At 49.3% G+C, this 17,609-nt stretch overlaps 1 protein-coding gene across 2 annotated transcripts; it reads left to right on the forward strand.

Moving 5' to 3' along the window:
• Nucleotides 1–614: 614 nt before the first annotated feature.
• PLEKHB1 (pleckstrin homology domain containing B1) lies at nt 615–14,828 on the forward strand. 2 transcript variants are annotated; one of them, XM_041729646.1, is made up of 8 exons: nt 615–751; nt 1,952–2,027; nt 3,170–3,322; nt 3,902–4,004; nt 5,050–5,089; nt 8,147–8,251; nt 12,881–12,977; nt 13,538–14,828. In XM_041729646.1, the coding sequence occupies exons 1-8, from the start codon at nt 644–646 to the stop codon at nt 13,672–13,674; spliced, it is 819 nt and encodes a 272-aa protein (XP_041585580.1). In that variant the 5' UTR covers nt 615–643; the 3' UTR covers nt 13,675–14,828. The 2 variants fall into 2 exon arrangements, with proteins under 2 accessions (XP_041585580.1, XP_041585581.1); XM_041729647.1 differs by lacking the exon at nt 8,147–8,251.
• Nucleotides 14,829–17,609: the final 2,781 nt, after the last annotated feature.

Raw genomic sequence — 17,609 nt, forward strand, 5'->3', positions numbered from 1 at the left:
CCTACTCATCCCTCAAGAACCTTTTTTAGCCTCCTGGGGAGGTCTTCCTGAACCTCTTGAGCAAAGTGAGACTCTTCTCTTCCATCATTAAATCATCCCCTGTACTGATAATCATACCCCCATACTAAATGTAAATTGTATTTACATTTAGTCTCCCCTACCAGACTGGAAGCTGGGGAAGGAAGGAGGAAAGGCCTTGTGGGATGCATCTTTGTGCCCTCCACTAGTGCATCCAGTACAGTGCCAGGCACAAACTGAGTACTGAGAGAATATGACAGAATTAGGAGGCTGGCTTCTCCTTTTAACCTTACTTTTTCTTAGAGAGTGAGTTAATGATTCTTAGGAAATGTATTTCACAATAAATGAGTGCACAAATGTCTTGGCAAAATAGAATTGCAGATGCATTCTCTCACCTGTGCTCCAGGTCAGCACAAGGTTACCAGGAGAGGCCTTGCACCGCCCAGCTCTGGGGCTGCAGACTACAAGTCCCAGGATGCCTCGCGTGCGCGCATCTCTCCCCGCCCATCCCCTCCCTGGAGGCGGGGCGGAGGCAAGGGGCGGGGCCCAGGGGCGGGGCCCAGGGGCGGGGCCCAGGGGCGGGGCCCAGGGGCAGCCAGGCCCAGGGCGCCGCCTGGGGATTGAAATGCCCCAGGCGTTCTGGAACACACAAAGCGCAGGCGCAGCAGGTTGGGTAGCAGAAGCATCAAGTAGCGGCCGTTTTGGCAGCAGCATCCGCAAGAAGTGTAGACAGGTGGGTGCATCCAGGGGAGGCTGGAGAGGGCGTTTGCACCTGACCCTCTCGTCTGACCAGTGTTAGGACTTGGAGAGGGGAGGGAGAAGCGGGAGAAGCAGGCACAAAGTCAGGCCTTCCAGCTCAGGTGTGCCAGCCCTTGCTACGCAGTAACAGGTGTGAGCAGGTGGGGGAAGGGCAGAGGCACCTGCTCCCAAGTAAGTCGGCCTCGGGAACAGGGGGAAACTGGATTCCAGGTTCACATATATGGACAAGTCATTCGCTGTCCCTCAGTTTATCCATCTATAAAACAGGAAGAAAGACTCTACCCATCTAAGAGAATTACAGTGGGGACAAGGTGGAGTAGTCTAGTATGTGCAGCGCTTTCTGAACTCTGCTGCACATTAGAATCACCTGGGATCTTTGAAGACTATCAGTGCTTGCCTCCCGGCTCCAGACTTTCTGATTTCATTGTTATGGGGTATGACCTGGGTATCGAAAGTTTTAAAAGCTCCTACTGGTGTAATGATTAGAAACTGAGACTGCTGGGTGTGAATGCTGGTTCCCCTGCTTACTAATCAGGGGGATCTGCACAAGTGATTGAGCTTCTCTATTCCTGTTTTCTGGTAATAACAAGGATTTTTGTGAGACTTCAGTGATATAAGCACTGAGAAACACCTGGCACATAATGCTTAGTCAATCAGAACTACTTTTGAACTATTATCTTACATACTTTGTAAACGCTTCAAGTGAAGTTCAAATGGGAGGGAGGCATTTCTTATCATGAAAGTCCCTCATTCATTGCCATAATTTTAATATTCTGTGCTGCCAGCATTTCAAAATTCCAGGGTTTCCAACATTATACGTATTCCTCATCCCAGTCTCTACCTGCCTCAGAGACACACTTTCACAGATCTAGAAATGAAAGCCAGGGAGAAGGGACATGGTCAAGGTTATGGAGCTGAGATTGGAATCCAGGCTCCTGACCCCCACTCCCACACCCGCACAGTGGGTGGCTGCCCCACAAGAACAGTGTTCCCATTATCTTCCTGGAGCAGAGAAGGAGAAGGAGATTAGCAGGCTTACCCTTGTTTGTTTATGAGCACTCCCTTAAATGTTTCCTCGGTGGCTCCCCCAGGGAGGACAGAGCTGGGGCTGCTGTCTGGGGAGCTGCCCTGGAGTTGATGATGAGGCCTGTGTGTCCTATGGCTCCTCTCCTAGGTTCCACCTGACCCCATCCTGGAAAGTCCTTTTGAAGAGATGGCCCTGGTGAGGGGCGGCTGGCTGTGGAGACAGAGTGAGTGACCCTGGGCCAAATCCTTGTCTGTCCCTGTCCAGGGACAGGAGTGAGGGGAAGTGGGCTTGTCAGGTGTGCCCCAGTGAACCATCCTCCCAAGAAATAAGACCCTCTTTATCCTCTCCTCCTCTTTGTCATACTCTTCCTGCTGCTTGGAATGTCCTTCCTATTCCTGACTGCTTGGTAAATGTCCCCTTTTGTGAGGAGTCTTCTCTGACTTTTCCTCTGACCATCCACCCTCCAGCCTCTGCTGTAGCACCAAGCTGGGTTAGAGGCTTCCCACACTGTTTCCAATGCTTCATACAAACCTCTGTCAGAGCATTGCCCACCCCCCCATAACTGCCTTTCCCTATAAGTCTTCCCATACTGACCCCAGACTATGAGCTGCTCAAGAGCAGGGGCTGGGTTTGATGCTTTGCATATCCACAGCACCCTAGCCCAGGGCTGGCCACAGAACAAGGCTTAGAATAATATGAAAACACCTCTGTGCTTTGGATTCTGGGAAGCCCCAAGAAGTTCCCTTATGTCTTTGCCCTTTCTGTTCAAATTTTCAATTGTAAAAACGTCTAAAGTTAGGGATCAGGCTTCCAGACCCACCTCTGACCAGAATCGTGATATGAACAAGAGTTGTCCCGGTTTAGGAGCTCCCCGATGACCCAGGACCCATTCTCAGTTTGTTCAGTTCAGCAAACACTGAGACAGGCCCAGCTGGGTGCCAGGTCCAGTATGGGGAGCTATGGACACCCCCCCCCCCAGTCTAGTAGAAGAGACAGACACTACACAAAAGACTGTCACACAAGTCAGCCATAAGAGATAAGAAAGAGGCTCAGGGTGGGGAGAGGTCTCTGTCCTTGAAGAAACCTGGGGCTTGGCCTTGGAAGCCCCCAAGGAAGGAATCTGGTCATTCATTTACCATTCAACACATTTATGGGATGTCTGCTATGTGTTAGGCCCAATGGGAGGCATTGGGTGAGCAAGACAGAAAGAAGCCCTGCCATCATTTCAGAAGGTAGGTAGACAAGAAAGGGGTGGTCATAACACTGGGGGGTGAGGGTAAGGGGATTCTGGGAGCCTGTCTAGGGCTCCTGCCTCTTAGCAGGCTCCGCTATCAGCCTACCTAGCAAATGTGGAATATTGCACAGGCTCCATCCTCCGCCGCTGGAAGCGGAACTGGTTCGCCCTGTGGCTGGATGGGACCCTGGGCTACTACCATGATGAGACTGCGCAGGATGAGGAGGATCGCGTGCTCATCCAGTTCAACGTCCGCGACATAAAGATTGGCCAAGAGTGCCGCGGTGAGAAGCCCTTTTACCTCTGGCATTGTGAAAGTGGCCATGGCCCTCCCACTGTGTCTGTCTGATAACACCTGTATTAGGCTCTTTGCAGCTTTAGAGGGCTTCCATAGACATTGCTTCTGGGTCTCTACAACCCCAACTCCTGGGGGTGTGAATTAAGAAATGAGTTCCTACCCTGTGTTGGGCCTGGGTCCTATGCTGGGATCACAGAGGTGAGTCAGACACAGTTCCTGCCCTCTAGGTGCCAGGAACTAGATAAAGATGAAAAGAAATATGGAGGATCAAAGAGGTTTAGTAACTGGCCCAGAGTCACACAGCAAAATGTCCTCAGCCAAGACTCAGGCCCCAGTTATAACAGGGTAAATGACAGATGTCTCAAACTAGGGCAGTAGGCAAGTAGAAAGGTTGAAAGGCTCTCAAGAGTAAAGCAGAATCCCCCCCAAAAATGTGTGGGATCAGAGGACGTTGGCAATGACCAACAAACAGGACCCAGAGGTCAGTTCCTATTCTTGTTTCTGGTTTGCTGGGGGACCTGGGACCTGTGCTTTGTGGAAACCCCATACATGTGTCTGCCTCTAGATGTGCAGCCCCCAGAGGGCCGGAGCCGAGATGGCCTGCTGACTGTGAACCTCCGGGAGGGCCCCCGCCTGCACTTGTGTGCGGAGACCAAGGATGATGCCATGTGAGTTCTCCAGAAGAGGATAGGGCGGGATCTTGGGGAATGTAGCAGATGCCTCCTCCTCACTGGGCCTTCTGATTCCCAAAGGGTAGGAACGGGGGACAAAGATGAGTCAGCAGGGTGGAGGCTGGGCAGACTTGAATGGCTCTTGGTGGTTGGTATGGTACCCAGGAAACTCCTCACATAGAATGTGATGGAACTCGGGACTGTTGAGGGAGGAGGATGCCTACCTGCCTCAGGTGTGTGGTCCTTGATCATACAGAGTCTTGTACTTAGCCAGCTTTGAGATGAGCCCTCACTTGGGAGTGATACAAAGGAAGAGACAGCTCTGTGACATCCATAAAGGACCGTCCTTCCCACTGCCTTCTGGGAAGATGCCTTAGTGGGTGACCTTCGTTGAGGCATAGACTCTGACCCACCTACCAGAGGCAGCCCACTATGTTGCAGGGACACCCCAATGTCGGATGCAGATCTCCACTGCGAGACTGGGTGTGCCTGCTTCCTCAAATTCTTTCCCTTCCTACCCTCTGGCTGAGGGTCGGTCGGCCTTTGCATTGTAGGAGAGTGAAAGAGATGGGGTGTGTGGGAGTGGGGAAGCTGAGCTCTGGGCAGACAAAGCACAGAGCCGCCTTGTCCACCCCAGCCAGGTGCCATGGCAACCAACAAAGGCCTGATTGTCCGGTGTCCACTGGGCCTTTGCGGGGCTCTGGGGTCAGTGCCGGGGAACTGTGTTTGTAGGTTTGGGGGTGTGGAGGTGAGCTGCAGCTAGAGAACCAGCCCAGGCATGCCAGAACCTGAAGGCCCCTAAGAGACCACCCAAGCCCAGCTGTCTATTGTCTTGACAGGGAAACTGTTTGAAAGAGGGTGAGACTGTGGGCTAAGAATGAATTAGGAGGCTCTAGCTCAAGTGAGGCTCTGTCCATGTGACTGAGGTGGGGCGCGGTTCACCTTTGTCTACCCAACGAGCCTGGCTCGAGAAGGAAAGTCTAACATGGAGAGGCCTAATCTCCCACCTCCCTCCTCATGGTTTGGTGGGTTTGCTTTGCAGAGCATGGAAGACGGCACTGCTGGAGGCGAACTCCACCCCGGTGAGCCCCCATGCTCTCTCCTCTTCTTCTCCCACCCCTTCCTGCCATGGAATCATGGGTGACTCAGACTCGGTCTCCACCTGACAGGAGTTCTCAATTCCTATATATGTGAGTGGGTAGGCTTCTGTGGACTCAGATGTGCTGAGTCCCAGGTAGAAAAGGACAGAACACAGATAACTGGTGCTTAGAGGAAAGACAGAAAGAAGGAGGCGGCATGTGAGCTGGGGGAAAGGAACTACCTTTTATTGAGCAGCTATTATATGCCAGGCATGACCCAGGTACAGTTCAGGCTGCTCCTTACAGCAGTCCTGTGAGGTTGGGATTATTGTTCCCTCTCTGCAGATAGTTAAGATTGAGCTTCATTCATTCACACAACAAATATTTACTGAGTTCCTACTATATGCCAGGTACCAGGCCAAAGGGCAGGGATCTGAGGTGAACTAAGTAAGGAGGGGTAGGCCTGGCCTTCCTGGACTCAGCCTCGTGGGCAGCCAGATGTGAGGCAACTAATCATACAGTTCATGGTTCTATTGCAATTGTGGTAACTGCTCTGACAGGGATGTGCAATGTGCATTCAACAAGTGACCAAGTGACCACCTGGGTGGCCTGATCCTGGTGGGAGTTTGGACAAGGCTAAAAATGAGACCCGAAGGATAAACAGAAATGGACAGGGTGAGAGGGGTGTGGTGGGGTGAAGGGAATAGCATGTGCAAAGGCCCTGAGAGAGGTTAAGACTTTAGCAAGTTCAAGAACAGAATGAAGGCTGGGGCAGCTGGAGCTTAGAGAGTGAGAGCAGGGAGAAGGAGGGTTGGCAGGGCCAGGCATTATGGGCTACGTTAAGAATGTTGGTTTCTGGTAAGAACACCAAGAAGTCATTGAAGGCTTTCAAGCAGTTCATCTGATGATGAACAGATCAGAGATTTTTATTTGTATTTTTTTAATTTTAATTTAATTTAATTATTTAAAAGATTTTATTTATTCATGAGAGAGGGAGAGAGGGAGAGAGAGAGAGAGAGAGAGGCAGAGACACACAGGCAGAGGGAAGTCCCTGCATGGAGCCCGACGTGGGACTCGATCCAAGGTCTCCAAGATCATGCCCTAGGCTGAAGGCGGCACTAAACCACTGGGCCACCTGGGCTGCCCAGATTTGTATTTTTAAAAAGACAGCCTGGCTATTAGGTAGCGACTGGACTGCAGAGAGTAAGAGGAGATGCCAGGAGACCAGTTAGAAGGCTGGGACAGAGTCTTAGTGACTAGCTGGAGGTCTGGACCAAGGCCTTGCTGATGGCCTACGCTGATAAGAATAAGACATATTTAGGAGGTAGAGTCAATGGAGCTTAGTGATTGATGAAGGTGTGGGTTTGAGGAGCTGCCCAAAGCCCACAGCTCAAGGGTGGCCCAGCTTGGCCCATCTGCCTGACTCTACATTCTGTGCTTGCTCCTTCTGTCTGTGGTATGGTGGAGCCCAATGTCATCTAGAGAGAGGTCTACTGGGCAGTAGCAGAGAAGACCAGATTGCATCTAGAACCCCTCTTGGGCATGTACCTGCTGAGGGCTGGGCATTGTGTTCTGTATCTACCATTGGTTATATCATTTAATCTTCCCACAGCCTTGGTAGGGTTGGTACTTTTAGTCCCATTTTACAGATAGGGAAGCTGGAGTTCAGAGGGGAGGTAACTTATCTGAAACCTAGTCTTAAGTCAGTGGAAGAACCTGTACTGGAACCTAGGTCACTGATATTTGGAGGGAAGGGCATTAGCTGCAGAAAGAACTACATGAGCAGAGGTGGGGAAGTGAGATGTGCACACGTACGTGTGTGTGTGTGTGTGTGTGTGTGTGTGTGTGTGTGTGTGTAAGGGCCCGGAGTCTGGCCTGGCTGGAGGATAACACATGGAAGGAAAGAAATGGGAGAGATGACCTCTGAGGAGTGTTGTGGGGAGCAATAAAGGGCATGAAGCAGGAAGGTCTGTGGCCAGACTTTGGGGAGCAGACTCAGGCTTCTGGGTGGAGGCTGGATTAGAGTGAGGAGGCTGGAGCAGCAGTCAGCAGGGTAGAGGCACCCCTGTTGGCTAACTTGGGTCTGAGGTGCAAATCTCCCATATGCAGGGCCAATCTGTCCCACCCGAAAGAGGCGGAAGGAGGTGAGGGCTGACCGTTCTGCACTCTTGACTCTATGAAGCTGCCTTGTCTTTTCTCTGCCTGTGCACCTTCCCAGTGCTCTGCTCACATCTCTCTGCTCTGATCCTCTCTCCACCTCCCAGAACCCCCCTTCACAGACACCCCTCTGGTCCCAGCACTTGCTCTAGTGGAATGTTTGTGTCCTTTGTGCCAGTGTCTGCCTGGCTCTGAGTGTTCACGCCTGTGTTTGTGCCTCCTCTCTGTCCTGTGCCTATGTAGGAGTGACCTGCACTTTGTCCCTCCATGTCCTGCAGATTTATACCCCCCCTCTGGATGGAGGCGATTCCAGGGAACACAGAGCCAGGGACACAGGCAGGGGCAAGGCTGGGAGGCCAGTGAAGGGGGCAGGTGGGTGGGAGGGCAGATCAGAACTGTTCTGTTCTCCCTGGAGACCAGGAGCCTCAGCAGTCTAAAACAGGTGAAGGCAGGCTAATTCTGGAGAGACACAACTGACCCTTCTCTGTGTGACTTAGGCCAAGTAACTACCCTGAGCCTCCCTCCATTACCATGCGCTGAGGAGGAAGGGGACAACTCTTACTTTTTCCCACAGCCAGCTGGCAGAGGGCTCTGGTAGGGCCTGGTTTTTTTTTTTGTTTTTTTTTTTTTTAAGATTTTATTTATTCATGAGAGACACATAGAGAGAGGCAGAGACACAGGCAGAGGGAGAAGCAGGCTCCCGGCGGGGAGCCCGATGCGGGGTACTTGATCCCAGGATCCCAGGATCATGACCTGAGCCAAAGGCAGACATTCGACCACTGAGCCACCCAGGTGTCCCAGATTTGGTAGGGCCTGTTAAAAGCTCTGAGTTTCTCCAGATGTAGAGGGCCTCTGACACCTCCTCCCTCCCTCCCTTTTCTTGGGTTTCTGTGGCTTGAGCAGGCCCCAGCTGGAGCCACCGTCCCTCCCAGGAGCCGCCGAGTTTGCCCCAAGGTCAGGTGTGTGACCCGCTCATGGAGCCCCTGTAAGGTTGAGAGGCGGATCTGGGTAAGTGCTGGCTCAGCCCTCCCTGCCTCCATTCGGCCACGAGGATGTGCCTCCAAAACTGGGCCCAGTCACATCCCTTCCCTGCTCACAAACATCCCATGGCTCCCTAACACCCACAGGGCACCAACCACAGCACCATTTTCAAGGGCCTCAGGGTCTGGCCTGGGCCAATGTCATCTACCACATCCTCTCATCTCCTGCGCTCTAGCTACTCTGATTCCTATGTTCCCAACTGTGCCAGACTTCTCCCCTCTTTCTAGGCTTTGCATGTGCCATTCTCTCTGTTGTGAAAACTCTTAGTTTTCTTTTTCACCTGACAAACAGATGCTTAGCCTCTGAGAACCACTTCAAAGGCTGCTTGCTACCTTCTCAGGGAAGACTTCCCAGACCTCCCTTCACAGCCTGCTGCACTAATGCTTAGTATTGTCTTATTAGGCCTGGTTTTAAGACCCTTTATTTCAGTCTCTATTCTCCCATTAGACCTGCAACTTCCTCCAAGGTAAAGACCAGGTCTGATCAGCTCTGCCCCTAGCGTGCCTAGCACAGTGCTGGGTATACAGCAGGTACTCGATGAAAGCTCAGTGACAGGAACAGTCTATTTTGACCCTCCTTATTCCTGGTGCATGGAGCTAGGGCACAAGTGAGCCTCAGGCAGTGTTCACCAAATGAGCGAATGAATGAATGACTAAAGGGAGGAAGGAGGAGTGAAAACCTTCTTTTAATGGCATCATTACCTCATATCGTAATGTAATTTAGTCCATATCTGTCTCCCTTCCCCCATCCCAGAATATCTGGAATCTCTAGAAAGCAGGATTGGGGGATGAATTCTCTCTGTCCTTAGTATTCAGCAGGGCATGGGGTGGGTATAGTGGAGGCTTGTCCTAGAGTGCCTATCTTCTTTTTTAATTTTAATTTTTAATTTTTAAAAAAGAGAGAGTGTGCATGAGTGAGGGGGAGGAACAGAAGGAGAGAGAGAAGCAGACTCCCTGCTCAGCTGGGAGCCCAACATGGGATTTGATCCCAGGACCCTAGGATCATGACCTGAGCTGCAGGCAGATGCTTAACCCACTGAGTCACCCAGGCGCCTCAAGTATTTGTCTTTTTTTTTTTTTTTTAATGTTTTTAAAGAATTTATTTATTCATGAGAGACAGAGTTCAAGGCAGATGCTCAACCGCTGAGCCACCCAGGTGTCCCTGCTTGTCCTTTATAGCTGTAAACTCCTTTTCTGGCACATTAGTGCTTAATGTGACAGTGCCTTAGATTTACATCAGGACTTTAAAAAAACCCCTAACATTCAGATCCTATCTCTGGATGCTTTAATTCTGTAGGTCTGGAGTGGGGCCTTGGAAATCTGTGGTTAAAAAAAACGTATTCAGGTAATTCTGATGTGCAGAACCACTGAACCCAGAAATGCCAGGCCCACCTGGGATACATAGATGTGGCTCAGCTGGATTCTCATTGTGCCTTAGGAATGGGCATTGTAGGAAAGACTGTTCCCATTTATAGATGTGAAAACTGAGGCTCTGAGAGGCTATATAACTTGACTAGGTCACTTGACTCATCAGTGGCAGGACTAGGACTTCTATCCCAGCATTCTGAGACATCCTCCCTGCCCAAAGGAGGATATGAGTTTGTTTAAAGTGAGGATGCCTAAAAATCGGATTTAAAATCTGTAAACCTGGGGATCCCTGGGTGGCTCAGCGGTTTAGCACCTGCCTTTGGCCCAAGGTGCGATCCTGGAGTCCCGGGATCGAGTCCACGTCGGGCTCCCGGCATGGAGCCTGCTTCTCCCTCGGCCTGTGACACACTTTGCCTCTCTCTCTCTCTCTCTCTCTCTCTCTCTCTATGTCTATCATAAATAAATAAATAATTTTAAAAAATCTGTAAACCTAAGTAACAATAGCTTTTCTGAGGGAAGGGGTCTATTCATGTGTGACCTCCTGATTGACTGACCCTGTACTTGCAAAAGGGGCTGGGCTTTTAGAGGATCAGGGATCAAGCCCTTAGTTAGGTTCTCCCCATGGGGTCTCTGTGGGATCCCCTGACCCGTTGCTAGGTAACTCACATGAGTTTACCTCTGGGCCTCCCAGACCTGGAGGGTAGAATACAAGTGCCACAAGGGACATGAGGTGGTGTTTTCCACTCTCTCTAAGGCCTGACAGGGCCTCAGGCTCACTATGCAGCTGCTGGGCAGGTATAGGCTCTACACCTCAAGTTCTCTACAAATCAAATTTGGGATCTGAGTGCTTGGCTTTCTCTTGGTCCTCCTAGGCATAGAGTTCAGATCTTGGCTCTAACTGGGTAAGAGAAAGCAGAAAGCCCTGTTGGATCACCTTTAGGGAAGAACATAATGAGGAAAGTCACTTGAGATTAAGCATTACTTGTCATCGTCCCTTACTTGAGGCTGGATTTAGAGCTGGGTGACCTTGGTTCTCATCTGGCTCTGTACTTGACTCACTAGAGATAAATTCAATCCACTAGTCACCTATCATATCCCAATGAGGCCTGAGTAGACTCTCCCCTTCATGGGGTGGGGGTCTCCAACTCTGGAGAGAGATACACAGTCCTAGGGATACAAACAATGACACTGTAGAGTGATTGGTGCTATGATAAGGAGACTCTAAGGGCTATGGGATCCCAAATGGGACCTTCACAGAACCTGAAGTTTGGGGAGGGTAATACTTGGGTTCAGTCTGAAAGAAAAGTTAGGTAGTTGGATGAAAAATGCAGAGAAAGGCAACCCCATCAAAGAGAAATGGCATGGAGATTTGAAATCACAAGGTGTGCATGAAGAACTCCCCTTTACAGACAAACCTTTTTTTTTTTTTTAACTTTATTTATTCATTTGAGAGAGAGAGAGAGAAAGAGAGAGTACTCATGAGCAGGGGGAGGGGCAGAGGGAGAGGGACAAGGAGACTCCCCATTGAGCAGGGAGCCTGATGCTGAGCTCAATCCCAGGATCCCGAGATCATGACCTGAGCCTAAGGCAGATACTTAACCGACTGAGCCACCCAGGTGCACCTATAGCCAAATTTCTTGAAAGAGATGTCATATGTTGATTCCACCCTTCACCGCTCAATCATTCTTCAACTCTCCAGAGCCTGGATTCCTACCCCAACCACTCCTCTGAAAAATGTTTTTTTCAAGGTCACCCACAACTTCCAAGTTACCAAAACCAATTGCTTATTCTCTTGGCACTGGTCAAAAAGATGGACAGAAGAACATATGTAGAAGTTAAAATCATGAGACCTGCCTGGTAGCTGATGTGATATGGAACACAAATGCGTGAAGACAAGGGTGCTAACCTGATGTCTTGGTTTGAGTGCATGGGATGGTGGCATTTAGAGAAAAGTATTTATAGAAGAGCAAGTTTGGGAGGGAGGTGATGAAATCACTTTGAGATAGGTGGGGTTTAAGACACCTGGACTTCTGAAGGGAGTTGGACCATTCAAGTGTGACACCCAGTGAGAGATGAAGAAGGGGCCAAGAGAGAAGAAGATCCTCCCCCTTTTCCAGGCCTGCTCTCCAGGGGATAAAATGAAGGGCTTGGATTAGGAGCTTCCATTTAATTCACATATTTATTAGTTCTTGCTATTCATTAGGTCCTGGATGTAATCAGAGTCCTTGCTTATAAGTAGCTCACATTTGGGGTGCAGGCAGGAAAGGTCAGGAGGAGAGATACGAACAAAAGATACAAGCAGAGTCCATAGAGAACTCAGAAAGAAAGGATTCTTTCTGAAACCAGGAGGGCTTCCTAGAGTGGGTGACTTGTGAATTAGATTTTGAGGGGTTGATAAAAATTTTTTTTAAGGTTTTATTTATTTATTCATGAGAATACACACAGAGACAGAGGCAGAGACATAGACAGAGGGAGAAGCAGGCTCCATGCAGGGAGCCCAATGTGGGACTTGATCCCGGGACTCCAGGATCACACCCTGAGCAGAAAACAGATGCTAAACCGTTGAGCCACCTAAGCGTCCTGGGTTGATAAAATTCTAATGGAGAGACTGCATCCGTCCCCACCAGAGAGAGCAATGATCATTCTCCCAGCCTCCGTCCCTAGCTCTGTGGTGATATGAGCATAATAATGTCTGCAGTAATAATTAGAGGAAGTAACAAATATGGACACTTCCCCCAGGGCCTGGTAAATGTGGTACATGATGGTTGCTCGATAATATTTTAGTTTCCATCCTTACCCTTCTTTCCTCCCCAACCTGCTTTTTCTTCTGGGCCTGGGGCTGGGCGATGTGCCCCATTTCATGACTAGGAGAGTAGAGAAATCCACTGGATTTCTCCAAATGGGACCAATGGAGAGCAGCTAGCAAATATTAGACTGTGTTGGGAAGTTGGGAGCCATGGAGAATTTTTGATCAGGGAAGTGCTAGGGAGTCCAGGGCAGGAAAAATGGGATCCTGGGAGCTGGATGTTGGGGCTAAAGTTTCAGAGGACAAGAACCATGGACTGTGTGCGGAGACAGGGCCTCTTTCCTGGAGCTTGCTGGTTCTTGGGGAATCATTTCTAAACTTGGGGAAGTGCTTTTGTGGGCCTAGAAGGACCTAAGCCGGGTGTGTTGAGACCAAACCTGGGATAGAGAGTTCCCGGGCAGCTAACCCAGTGGGGCTCCCCAGGTACGCGTCTACAGCCCATACCAGGACTACTATGAGGTGGTACCCCCCAACGCGCACGAAGCCACATATATCCGCAGCTACTACGGACCCTATGCAGGTAAGTCTCCCACCTGGTCCGCCCCCCTGCCCCAATCCAGCGCCAGGCCCCACTCTTGTAGTGACCATGGATTTTCCCAGGCGGGCCCCTCTGCTGCCCGCCCCCCATCCCGAGACACGGAATACCTCGGACCAGCGCCCCCCCACACTGTAGAGCGGCGCTCACCTCTCAACGCCCGCCCCTTCTCACTGGCTGTCCCGTGATACCCGTTTCTGAGCTGGTGGCGACCCCTGGTGGCCAAAGGCGGGGACAGCCACCTCCTCCCGCCTGCAAGCCTGGCAATTAGGAACGCCCATCCTCTGGTGGGGCCTGGAGGTTCTTAGAGATCCCCGGGTTTCCTCGCTGTTGCACCCTAGCCTCATAGCCCCAGAATGTCCGTAGCAGATTCAAGGCCTGTAAGCCCCGGGAAAAGAGCACGAGTCCTTCCTGCATCGAGGCCTCAGTTTCTCCAACTGAGGTGCAGGAAAGTGGGCTCTGCCTCTTGTCATGGGTTGAGCATGAGTCTCCGGCAGAAGATGTCTGTGCCCTTAAGTCCCCAGCCCACATGGCTCTCTCCACAGGCCCCGGTGTGACGCACGTGGTAGTGCGGGAGGATCCCTGCTACAGTGCTGGCGCTCCGCTGGCCATGGGCATGCTTGCCGGGGCTGCCACAGGCGCAGCACTAGGCTCACTCATGTGGTCGCCCTGCTGGTTCTGAGCCCTGGGACTTGGAGTGTGGACCCTGCGCATAGACCAACAACAGACCCCTGTTCTTACTTGACCTGACCCTCCACTAAGACCTGTTGTACTTTGGCTCCTTCCTCTCCATTAAACCCTTCTGGACTTGGATCATCCATCCCACTCCCTCACCCTCTAAATTGGAAGAAGCTATCGTCCCAGGCACAAACATAGCTCAAAATCCTTGTATCTACTGCCAGACACCCCAGAATTTCATTATAGACATATATGGACACATTTCCCCCAAATACACAGGACACAGAAGACACAACTCATGTGACTTCAAGTTCCCAGGTGCTGGAGACACAGGAGTGAGGTTCTTTCTCCAGCAGCTGGAGAGTTATAAAGACAGAGTTATCCTCCATCCACATGAGGATAAAGAACAAAAAGAAAGTAGGCTAGGAGTAGGATTGTTGGCAAGAGTGCAGAACAGTGAATATCATGGCATGTCCAAGGAATTGAGTTCAGTTAGGCTGGGGTGGGGACTGGGATCAGATCATGATGGCCCTCCAGGCTAAAGAGCTTGCTGGGGAGATGTGAGCTTTTTGGAGGGAAGTTTCATGATTGTGCCTATAATGAATATAATGCCTCTTTTGTTAATACTGACACATACTCAAATCTAAAACCCTGAGGTTAGCCCCATCCTTCCCACTACCAGCTTCCTGGGTCCCTTGTTTCTTCAGGGCTCAGATTTCCCCCATGTTAGGATGCCTGGGGCAGCAATTGAGCTGAACCTGGGGTCCCCTTGCTGGGGAGCAGATGAGCTCTATTTGGGACCTCCAGCCCTAGGATGGGTGCCTCCATCAAGCCATGCATTCCTGGTCCCCAAGAACTTGGGACCTCTGTCCATATCTGTGGTTGTCACCATCTCAGGCTTTGTCTCTTCCTTCACCCTGGGGGAGAGGCAGTGTTCACCTCTTGGGCCTGATCCACTAGGAAGCCCTACCTGTGCTTCCCTATCGAGTGGCCCAGCAGTCTCTCCATTTGGCTCCCTTCCAATTTCTTCTCCCATTCTGTCCTAATAGAAGTGCTAACATTCCTGCCCAGTAGCCAGAGTAGCCTGCTAAAATTCCCTTGTAGGTAGGGGCTCCAGTGACCCTGCTGCAGAGACTAATAAAGATGTGATTGGCTCTAGCGCTGGCTCTGGCTTTTTTGTCCTCCCCCTACCCCACAAGGGGCCTTGTCTCCCTGGGACAGCTCATATCAGTGATTCAGCACCTACTAGTGCCTTCTTTGGTGTAGTGAGAAGACTATGTGAGGGCAAGTAGAGCTGGTGACAGCATGTTAACAGCAATTTGGGACAATTCACTTAACCTTTCTGGATCTTGCTTTCCCCACCCAAAGGTGGTAGGTTGAAGGTGGCCATCCCTGAGGGCTCAAAAGGAAAGGCTATGTCAGGGTCTCTGTCATCTGATCTGATGGGTGATCCAGGCTGTGCCCTGTCTGAGAGTCTGGTGGTGTAGAGGTCCTTTCCATTAGGTTCCCATCCTTCCAGAGTTGAATCAAGGAGTTAGTTTCATAGAAAGTAGGTGGCCAGGGCCTTTTGAGGCTGCAAATGACAGAAACCACCTGCTCAAACTGATTTAAGCCAAAGAAGGGAAAGCATTGGGTTATATAACTAGGAAGTCCAGAAACGGATGCAGGGATTCGGCGTTCCTTAGACTTTGTTTTCATCTTTATAGCCACAGAGCTCATTCAGAGGCTGCAGTGATATTCTGGGTTCAAGTCTAGCCAAGAGAGCTTTTCTTCCTCCAACAGTATGAATTAAAGTCCTGGGGCAGAAGGGCATTAGCCAAAATTGGGTCCTGTGGTCATCCATGAGGCTATGGTGATCTGGAAAACATCATCTAAAAGAACAAGGCTTAGAACAGGGGTGGGGTTGGGTGGGGTAGTTCCAAAGTAAGTTTAGGGCACCATTCCCAGAAGTAGGAAGAATAGATGAGAACTAAGTGGCAAAAAATTCAGGTGTTTGCCCCAGCCATATCCCCAGAGCCCCTAAGTTAGAGGGAGACATAAACACCAATGATTTTGATGAGGTGAGGTAAGTGAGGGACATGGTACAGTGGGAGCACTGAGGAGAGGTATCCCACTCTGCCAAGGAAACTGGGGAAAGCTCTGGGACAGGAAGTAGAAATTTAGGATGAGCCTTGAAGGATGAATAGGAATTTGTCAAGCAGAGAGGGGAGGGAGAGCTTTCCACACAGAAAGAACACATGGAAGAAATGGCATGAGCAATGGCCATAGAAGACCAAAGTCTTCACTCTGAAGTTCAGTCTGATGTCACAGCAGATTGCATGATGAAGAGGGATGGGAGGTGAGACCGTATTATAGAGAACCTTCCACAGCTGGGTTAAGGGCTCTTTTCTTTGTGCCTCTACAGCCTCAGGGCTTACCATTTATCATGGTCCTGAGAAGACCCTGGTTCTTTCCACTCAACCCACTGAACAGGGCAAGAAAAAAATGGATACTTCAGATGCAGTTTGCTTCAAATCTTTCCCTAATAGGATTGCTGCATGATTTTTTAATCTTCCAGCTGTCCAGTAGACAACTATTAAATTATTCACACACACTTTAAGACAAATATTCTTAGAAAACAGTCTGACCTGGAGGTGGCTTACAGACCACATCTGGCTCATATATTATTTTGTTTGGTCAGCACAGTGTTTTTAAGAATTTTTTAATTAAAATGTGATACTACTACATACCCCCGCTTAATGGCTAAAGGTGAAAGACAACATTAAGTACTGATGTGGAGCAAATAGAAATCTCACATGAGTGTAAACCGGTACAACTGCTTTGAAAACTAATCAGTAAAGAAAGACAAGTATTTGCATACCTCATAACCCATCAATTATATTCCTAGGGTACACCAAACAGAAATGTGTACATATATTTACCAAAAAAAAAAAAAGGTAAAAAAGCATCATAAAAAGCAGAAAAAACTCAAATTTTAGAATAGGTGGATCTATGGTATATTTCACTAGCAAAATGGAATATTCAATGAGAATTACCCATATTATATGCAAAATTGGGAGTGAATTAAAAAATATAACAAAAAGAGTGAAGAGGAGGTGGGAAAATAGAATTATACTGTGGCAAGTTTTCTGTATTTTATGTGAAGTAGTACAATATTAAGTGCATGCTGATAAGTCAAAGATGCACAGTGGAAGAAACAAGTGTTGGTGAGGATGTGGAGAAAAGAAACCCTCATGCACTGCTGGTGAGAATGCAAACTAGTGCAGCCTTTGTGGAAAATAGTATGGATTTAAAGATAGAACTACCTTATGATCCAGTAATCACATCACTGGCTATTTACTCAAAGAATACAAAAACACTAATTCAAAGGGATACACATACCCTATGTTTGTTGCAGCACTATTTACAGTATCCAAATTATGGAAGCAACCAAGTGTCCATCAATATACAAATAGATATAGAAGATATGGCATACATCAACAATGGAATATTACTCAGCCATAAAAAGGAATGAAATATTGCCATTTGCAACATGGATGGATCTAGAGAGTAAAATGCTAAGTGAAATAAGTCAGAGAAAGACAACCATATGATTTCACTCATATGTGGAATTTGTATTTTATTTATTCATGATAGACACAGAGAGAGAGAGTGGGGGTGGTGGTGCAGAGGGAGAAGCAGGCTAAATGGAGGGAGCCTGACGTGGGACTCCATCCTGGGACTCCAGGATCACACCCTGGGCCAAAGGCAGGCGTTAAACTGCTGAGCCACCCAGGGATCCCCCATATATGGAATTTAAGAAAAAAGAGACAAACAAAAAGACTCTTAACTATAGAGAACAAACTGATGGTTATCAGAGAGGAGGTGGATGGGGTGAAGGCAAGGGAAACAAAAATAAACTACTGGGACTACATCAAAATAAAAACTTCTGTACATCAA

The sequence above is a fragment of the Vulpes lagopus genome, chromosome 15 (assembly GCF_018345385.1).
Source record: "Vulpes lagopus strain Blue_001 chromosome 15, ASM1834538v1, whole genome shotgun sequence".
In the NCBI taxonomy this organism is placed as follows: Eukaryota; Metazoa; Chordata; class Mammalia; order Carnivora; family Canidae; genus Vulpes; species Vulpes lagopus.